The sequence below is a fragment of the Haliotis rufescens genome, unplaced genomic scaffold, assembly GCF_023055435.1.
Source record: "Haliotis rufescens isolate VD_foot unplaced genomic scaffold, xgHalRufe1.0.p SCAF_16, whole genome shotgun sequence".
NCBI classification, from domain to species: domain Eukaryota; kingdom Metazoa; phylum Mollusca; class Gastropoda; order Lepetellida; family Haliotidae; genus Haliotis; species Haliotis rufescens.
In genome coordinates, this window is record NW_025963846.1 from 14,917,118 (window position 1) to 14,926,715 (window position 9,598).

At 41.8% G+C, this 9,598-nt stretch overlaps 2 protein-coding genes across 2 annotated transcripts; one reads left to right on the forward strand and one right to left on the reverse strand.

Moving 5' to 3' along the window:
- The first annotated feature begins 377 nt into the window (after nucleotides 1-377).
- LOC124137226 (tropomyosin-like) lies at nucleotides 378-1,782 on the forward strand. Its single transcript, XM_046503443.2, has one exon. It carries the CDS (start codon nucleotides 519-521, stop codon nucleotides 1,371-1,373), a length of 855 nt encoding a protein of 284 aa, XP_046359399.2. The 5' UTR covers nucleotides 378-518; the 3' UTR covers nucleotides 1,374-1,782.
- Nucleotides 1,783-6,934: 5,152 nt separating this feature from the next.
- On the reverse strand, nucleotides 6,935-8,403 carry LOC124137234 (tropomyosin-like). The gene has a single exon (XM_046503455.2). The coding sequence runs from the start codon at nucleotides 8,296-8,298 to the stop codon at nucleotides 7,444-7,446; it is 855 nt and encodes a 284-aa protein (XP_046359411.1). The 5' UTR covers nucleotides 8,299-8,403; the 3' UTR covers nucleotides 6,935-7,443.
- Between the last annotated feature and the right edge of the window lie 1,195 nt (nucleotides 8,404-9,598).

Below are 9,598 nucleotides of genomic sequence, written 5' to 3' on the forward strand. Positions count from 1 at the left end.
TGTACAGACCTGTGAACAAATATTTTCAGTAAACATTCCCCTTCCCACGTGGCGGCGAAGGCATTACAGTGATGGGAGCCGTGCATTCCCTGATGCAATTCCAAATAATTCCAACTTACAACTCCACTCGTCATGTGACGTTGTTGTTAAAACATCCAGGCAAGTTCAATCAAAAGCATTACCGTGACCTTCCAGTGGATGCGATTTCAGCTAACTGTTGCATAACGCTTACTCAAGATGGGCCGCCCGTCGGTCCAGATGGCCTGCCCTGGTACCGCAACACGCTCACCCCTCCACGGGGGTCAGGATGTTGGGGTCAGATTCTTGTGTATTTATAACTGGCTGACACTGATGGACAATCATATTCAGCTTCTGCCTCCAACAGACAGGTCTATTGCAGCCTCAGTGATTTGTAGCATCGTTATCCTGTGTTGTTGGAGCGTTCTCGACAACTGTAAAACTTTTACTTACTATCCTTTTCAATTGAGTCTTAGGTTTTTCAAAACTTCCTAGTAGCCATGGACGCCATCAAGAAGAAGATGCTCTCAATGAAGTCCGACAAGGACAACGCACTTGAAAAATCCGAGATGTTGGAACAGCAACTTAAAGACATTGAGGAACAGAAGGCTAAGGTTGAGGAGGACCTCCACGATCTCCAGAAGAAATTCTCCAACCTCGAGGTAGAATTTGACAACGTCAACGAACAGCACCAGGAGGCAAATGCCAAGTTGGAGACATCTACCAAGAGAGTCACCGAGATGGAACAAGAGGTCAGTAGTACGTCCTCCAGGGCTACCATGTTGGAGGAAGATCTGGAGAGGTGCGAGGAGAAACTGCAGACAGCCACTATCAAGCTGGAGGAGGCATCCAAGGCTCAGGATGAGACGGAGAGGTCACGCAAAGTTCTGGAGAATAAGAGCAGTGCTGACGATGAGCGCATCGATCAGCTAGAAACTCAACTGAAGGACGCTAAGTATATCGCCGAGGAAGCTGAAAGAAAGTATGACGAAACTGCCCGTAAGTTAGCCATGACAGATTCCGATCTGGAGCGAGCTGTCACCCGTTTTGAGGCTGCTGAAACCAAATCCATTGAACTGGATGAAGAGTTGAAGGTCGTTGGAAACAACGTGAAGTCCCTTCAGATCAGCGAGCAGGAAGCTTGCCAAAGAGAGGAGACTTTCGAGGAGACCGTCAAAGACCTGACCCACAAGCTCAAGGAGTCGGAGCACCGCGCTGTGGAGGCTGAGAGGACAGTGTCCAAACTCCAGAAGGACATCGACCGCCTGGACGATGAGCTACTTACAGAGAAGGAGAAGAACAAGGCCATCCATGACGAGTTGGACCAGACATTCGCCGAGCTCGCCGGATACTAACTGTGAATGTGTACTACAGACAGGAAACTTGCCGGTGTTCTTCAAATCTCCAGTGGATATTTTCTGTAATGTGTCACTGATCTGTGAGACCCTGTGCTCAAACGGTAAACACTTTTTGTCTACTTTGTGTGATGCTTGTAATTGTCATCTCATGAGTCAGTGATGCCAGTGATTGCTTGCTCGGATACAATGGATACCACTGGAGGCCTGGTTGAACACTCAAGTTTATACTTGAAACTTCGAATCTCACATGAACAATATCAAGCTTTCTTTGATTTTAAATGTACCCATCCACTGCTGAATGTTGTAAATAGCCAAAATTGTATCAACTCATTACAACTATTTATTATTTATACAGTAAGTCTACAGACATTCAACTGTTCATTTGTGAATAAAACCTGAAAGTCCATGATACAAGTTGTTCATATATTGAATACGACCTGCCACCCAGTGTGACACCATTACTGTTCACAGCACCTTTTCACACACACGTGGCTTTTGTAGTTTCCAGGAAGTACTAACGGAAATCAATTTCTCGTCGGTGAGTGCATATTGTCTGCCGTTGTCAGCAACTTTACTGCAATATGCTGGATGTTATCCCCATCAGGTAAACCAGCGTGTAAGTTATTTTTTGGTCGGTAAATAAATAATTCATTGTTATATTTTAATTACTGTTTTAAGAAATCAAGTCAATGTTGCTGTTGTTTCTATTACTTAACTACAGTAAACTACGGTTATAACGAACACGCTTATAACGAACTGACGGATATAACGAACTTACTTTTGGGTCCCGACTATTTGCTGTTGTTATACTGTATATATGCTGATAACGAACTACGGTTATAACGAACTAAAATTAGTAGTCCCTTTGAGTTCGTTATAACCGTAGTTTACTGTATACTACTTTATATCTTTACTGAATATAAGTTTTTTAAATCTTGTCTAGAAACAAACTGGTCACTATTTTATAGGAACACTGTTTTTTAAGGAACACTCTTGTGGTCTGGAAACTTCACTTTGAGTTGTGGTATGAGTAATTTCAAAAACATATTTAATATTTGACTCCAAAAACCAGAAACCAGAACATCGAGTATGTCATAACAGGGCATATCTACAAAATATATCTGTCAGACAAGCACGTGTGGACACATGTACGTGACTTCAGAATACCCGATTGTGCTCATAGTGCATTAGTATTCCAATAATTATTATTGAGATTATAACTGGGAATTTTCAATATAGTTTATAAGATAAATGGGGGCATGGAAATCTAAGTACAATGAACATATAATATTACAGAGCGTACTTGCTGTTATCAACGACTTCAATGAAGAGAACGCTCACATTCATCTTCCCAGCCAGTTTAAGGGCTCAGTAAAGCTTTCAAAATGTTTTATAGTAGACATGGTGGACGTTTCCGAATTTAAGGCTTCAGTGACAAAATCCCTTGTTTTGCAGGCCAACAATTTACTTTCCTTTGCATGTGTTTTTGACGGGTGCCACCGGTGCGGCAGAATACGCTTATCTTTTCGCGAACACAGGGGATCATCACTATTTGATAGTCATTCAAAAAACATTTTTATGATATTGTCGGAATCGCACAATGCAGATTTCTTCTGATTATGGCAAGGGTTTTGTCGCTGTCATTGAACTTGTGGGTATTTAATATGCATTTCATGGCGCGCACGGAATGCCTCCCTGCCAACGCTTAGAGTACCCACCTTCAATAGAAACACACATAGAATTGAAAAAAGAGTATTCTTGTGATATATAGTTATGCATTAGGTTAAAGATATATATAATTCAAATGAAGCCCAGAAAAAATGCTGAATTTGAGGGCTGAGCTGAGGCAATCTAGACTTGCCAAATCATTCTAGGTTCGAGTTAGATTCACTTTTTATTTTGCTCTCTTATGTCTGTGAGATAGACTAGAAGACCTATGACAAACATGTTATGCCTCTGTGAGTTTGCGGCGACAACTACTTGGCAACAGAGGACAATTGGGAGACCCCTTACATCCCTTATACCTGGTAGCAGTGACCCACTATGCAAACCAACGGTACCGCTATTTCCAGAGATAAGTCACAGTATCTCACGTTTATCGGTGATATATCTAAATACCACGAACCATTTGCGGCAATCCAGGAATCTGAACAATGCTAGCATCACTCTTGAATCACACATGTAGGTGCCTATGTGCAATGACACTGTGTGAATATTCCTACACGTGTAACAGGACTGGTTATTAAAGTGATGGTCCTCTGTAATCTTTGCTGCAACTGTTTGTTTGTGTTACAAAATCCGTTTTTTTTTGTTCCTTCCAGTCTTCGTTTTGTTACATAAGGGGCCGGCAATTTGATATTCTGTACTGAATCAGCTACAGCTGCAAAACCAAATATTTTAACTGACACTTTGAGTCTATATATTTCTTTTGAACAAAACACCTTGCAACAATGTTTTTTGTCAAGCATTTTCTTGGCCAATAATTTCGTCGATAAAATCCCAGATCCCGACCCCCAGAATATCAAATGACTGGTCCCTAAGTAAGTGGGGGTGGGGCGGGGGGTAGTAGTGGGTGGAAGGGGTGGGGGTGATGGTTTATAACTAGCAAACCGACAAATGGTGAGCAGTGGAACCCACACACACACAGGGAAGACTAAAGCGCCCACTTGTGTCGTGCTAAATCATGAAGGGACATTAGAAGTAGTCCAAGTGGGTTGTAAACCAGCCGACTTCACCTACTTTAAGAATACTCTTGATATTGCGGTGTAAAATATGTGTCTTGCCTAGGATAGCCCAGTGTTGCTTATCGAAAAAACATTAAACGTCAATGCCAGAGTATAACACATCTCCATTAATTGCCGACACAGTTCTCCGAAAATCAGTGAGGACACCAGGTCAGCCCTTTATGTACTGATTATGTATCCATAATGACATCTAAGATATGTGTGTGAGAGTGTGAGTATGTGTGTGTGTAAATGACGCATCAGTTGCATTTCGGAATTCGTTTATTTGACTGATATGTTCTTTGCAATGAACACTGACACACACCACACATACCACACATACACACACACATCCGCGCGCACACACACACACCGCACATACCACACATACACACACATACACACACACACACCGCATATACCACACCCACAAACACACACACTAGCACGCACGCACGCACACACGTAAAAGGCAAAATAGCTGTGAAAAGTTTATGAATTATATGAAAATTATAAGTATTTTATATGATTAATTTCTTTTAGGGTCAAAATTATACATAATTTGAATTGAAATATCAGCAAGCATAAACAATTACTCTATTTGTATATACACATAATCAAAATTTGATTAAAGAATAACATTTTAAATGTATGTAAGTTGATATGTTCGTCAGTAGGAAAGGGAATGATATCTCAGTGTGAAATATGCACCCCATGGACACCCCCCCCCCCCCCCCCCCCCATACACACACACACACACACACACAAAACAAGTATCATAATCAGGGCGAATATGGGATTCATACCCACGGTCATCGGAACCTGGCATATCTACGGCACATAGCTCTGTACAGCGAATTGCGGCGCCTTGCACGACTTTAATATAGAAGTGTTGGAGTTGTATCAATGGCAGTCCAATAGCCTGTTGTGGTTAAAACGTTCGCTCTTTCAATTCCCAACACAGGTGAAATGTACGTGTGCAGTCAATTTGCCATTTCTGTCCTCCACGTCATACAAAAAGATATTAAAATGTGGTACTTGTTGTTGTCCTGCCTGTGGCTCTCGGCATTAAGGGACTAATACAAGGCTTGGTCGGGTCACTCAGTACTCTGACTCATACTAACACACCCACACACACACACACACACACACACACACACACACACACACACACACACACACACACACACACACACACACACACACACACACACACACACACTAACAAACAAACACACACACACACACACACACACACACTAACAAACACACACACTAACAAACACCCACACACACACACACACACACACACACACACACACACACACACACACACACACACACACACACACACACACACACACACACACACCTGTCTGATTATTGACATTTTGATGCGTCACATTTTTATGACCCCAATATGCATTTACACGGCACCAAGCTAAGCCAAGATAATTATTTGGTACAATGTAGTCTGTCATGTAGACCCTGAAAAAATATATCCATACATCTGTAAAACATATCTCAAAATTGTCGAAATGAGTTTACACAAATATGTCTGTCACCAACATCATAACAAAGGTTACTCGTGAAGAGCAAATTCCGAACATGAAATGCCTAAATATATCTATACCATCCATCTTCACGAGAATGCAATAACATTGCTACGTGTACCAGAACATATCAAGTCTATTGTAAACATGCATAAGATATATGCGGGGGCGGGGCGGGGTGGGGAGTTTGGGGGGTGGGCGGGGAAGTAGGAGGGAGAGGTTCGAGTAGGGGCTGAAGTAAGACTATAAGTGAAGAAGACCCTCTACCCCCTGGAATTATCAGCTGCAGGTGGTATGCACATGTGTTCGTGGGTGATGCATTAAGGTAATGAATTCTTTACGGTTCAAGAGAATCGAGGATCTTGCTTACTCGTGGTAATGATTATTGCAGCACCGATTGCATAAGATGAGTTGGCTTCTCCTTGTTAATGCCCACATCTGACCGCCGCGTGGGGTGTTGTACGACCGGCGTGCGGGGTGTTGTATGACCCGCCGTTTTTGCAGGGTGATGCGCAGCATCAGTGTCAATCCACAATCATAAACTTCAGATTTATGTGTTGGTGATGGGCGTGTTAGTCGTGCATGGATACTGATTGGCAAAGAGATGCATGTGTTTATTGCCATTGGTTTAGGCAATCTAGATTCCTAAGAATGTTTAAAGAAATGAGCAGTCTTGCAGTTCCTGAACCATAATATTTTCCCTTCTGCCCATCCCTTACTGTAGTGCCACTGCCCCAAATGAAGCAAGTCTAGATATTTTTCCACAGGTTCCGATATCTCCCATCTCACTGGGGCTCCTTTTCAATTTGAATGTAGTTGGTTGTTTCTATCAAAATTATATTTTTTCAGTGACTAAGCGTTTGTCTATTCACATTTTATCAACATGCATTTATCATCTTTCTTCATCGAAATACGTTCTAGATCCGTAAAGATCTACCTCGATATATGTATATGCAATAACGTCATTTAGTACATCCGGATCCTACACGGGTAGTCATAAAGATTACAGCAACGCCATCCAGATAACTAATAACATTAACTTAGACAAATAAAAGCGACAAAACCCTTTCCATATTCATGGAATAATCTCTGCAAAAAGCAGAGTTGATTGTACGATTCCGACTATATCACGAGCATACGTTATGAATCATCATCAAACAGTGATGATACCACCCTTCCAAAGTAAAACACATGCTTAAACAACACAAATGGATAAACTGGTATTGAAAATACCCCTGTCAAACACCACAGCAAAGGGAAACATCGTGACAAACGAAACATATGAAACAAAATGGTTTATTTCAAAAATTATACTTCAGCACATCGGTCAGATCATTAAAAGTTGCTATGTACATGGTTGAAAGAGCGGTAGTGATGTTCCACATACTGCCACGTTAGCTGTGACAATATATCAACACAAGTACTTCATGTATGGTTGCAGCATATGGAGAGAAGTCACTGACATCCTTCGGAGTCAGTAACGAGCACATATTTTCCTGGTAGAAACGCCGCTCGGAGTATAGCCTTATGTCACCTGTTGACAAGCACTATTGTAAAGCACATTGTTAGTTCAACCGTTTTGGGTTTATGTGTGTATAGTTGGCAAATGGAACAATCAATATTACGGCAAGATTGTTGAAATAAATATAAGCATAAATTAACATAAATAAGTGACAATTTTCCTATTCACCGTTATGTCCAAATCCAGTATCCGACGAGTCACAGTATAGAAAATATTCATTAGAAGTGTGAAGAACACTGACATCTTTCATGGATGAAATACACATTCAGTTAGTATCCGGCGAGCTCGGCGAATGTCTGGTCCAACTCGTCATGGATGGCCTTGTTCTTCTCCTTCTCTGTAAGTAGCTCATCGTCCAGGCGGTCGATGTCCTTCTGGAGTTTGGACACTGTCCTCTCAGCCTCCGCAGCGCGGTGCTCCGACTCCTTGAGCTTGTGGGTCAGGTCTTTGACGGTCTCCTCGAAAGTCTCCTCTCTTTGGCAAGCTTCCTGCTCGCTGATCTGAAGGGACTTCATGTTGTTTCCAACGACCTTCAATTCTTCATCCAGTTCAATGGATTTGGTTTCAGCAGCCTCAAAACGGGTGACAGCTCGCTCCAGATCGGAATCTGTCATGGCTAACTTACGGGCAGTTTCGTCATACTTTCTTTCAGCTTCCTCGGCGATATACTTAGCGTCCTTCAGTTGAGTTTCTAGCTGATCGATGCGCTCATCGTCAGCACTGCTCTTATTCTCCAGAACTTTGCGTGATCTCTCCGTTTCATCCTGAGCCTTGGATGCCTCCTCCAGCTTGATAGTGGCTGTCTGCAGTTTCTCCTCGCACCTCTCCAGATCTTCCTCCAACATGGTAGCCCTGGAGGACGTACTACTGACCTCTTGTTCCATCTCGGTGACTCTCTTGGTAGACGTCTCCAACTTGGCATTTGCCTCCTGGTGCTGTTCGTTGACGTTGTCAAATTCTACCTCGAGATTGGAAAATTTCTTCTGGAGATCGTGGAGGTCCTCCTCAACCTTAGCCTTCTGTTCCTCAATGTCTTTAAGTTGCTGTTCAAACATCTCGGATTTTTCAAGTGCGTTGTCCTTGTCGGACTTCATGGAGAGCATCTTCTTCTTGATGGCGTCCATGGTTACTTGGTTGGTGGTGAGTCGTTAATCTAAACGGAAAGTACTTTATACTACAAAGTTGTAGAGATAATCTCAAGGAGCGGACTGTAGGTTGTTGACGGCGGGAGGCGAAGACTGAATATGCCCTCTCGTTCAATATCGGTCTGTTTTATACCACTTACTGACCCCCATGTGGTATTATAGACAGAGATGGTAACCGCCATCTTTGAAACGACCCCCTGCCACGGCGCCAGTGTACCTCTCCCTGTACCGGCGGGGGGTGCATCTGTTTGAGCATGTGCTCTGCCCGTGTACATCGTCTTATGTCAGAAAGTATTTTGATGGAAATAATTAAATACTCAAAACTTGGCCACATAATCCTTAGAGGGGATATCAATGTCCTCGTAGTATCTGATGATGGATGCATAGATAATAGTAATGGTATCCACTTGCCTGATCTTCCTACTGACATAGGGTTCATCCTTCATACACCAGTGGGCACTAAATAATTTGTTGAACACCAAATGACAGTGCTTCTTGTGAAGCACACATTGATGCCTTCTATGCCGGTATATTATCTTCATTAATATAGTGTCAACAGAAGCAGGCAGACTTGTATATAATCTGCCTAAAACCCTTGGCATGATAAATAGGTTTGAACATTATTAAATAAACTTTGGTTATCTAAAAAATATAAAAGGTGCAGCCAGTACAAGGGTGTAGACAGCAAGTGGATCTCTTAATCAGGATTTCTTAATCCAGAAAATAATGACCACATTCCAAACTGTAACGCTATTTTAACTACTCAATCAATGCTGAAAGGGTCGTGCAATGTGTTTGATAATTAAAAACAAATAAATCTAATTACAGAGGCATAGCTGCACGCAGTTGTATGGGAAGTTATTAGTTAGATTATTAATGGAAGAAATGCCAAACACATGGACAATAACTCTATGCATGACATTTCACAGTCTGGATTTAGAAAACAGACCTCTGATATCAGATTTGTACTCAGAACCTTATTTGTCTCAGCAAAATCGCTAAAAAGAAGTTGTACACATGTTTTGTTAATTTCTAAAAGGCATTTGACACAATAGATAGATCACGTTTGCCATCTAAACTTTTATTAGTTGGTGTTTCCAGGAAGGCAATTCATATTAAATATTCGCTTCATGCTGACTCGTATTTCATATAGAGTAAATACCAGTAAGGGAGTGTCACAAACATTCCTATCTGATATTGGATGAGACAGGGATGTATCCTGTTTCCCACTCTTTTCAACATATTTATACACGATCTTTAGCAACACCTTAATTCTAAG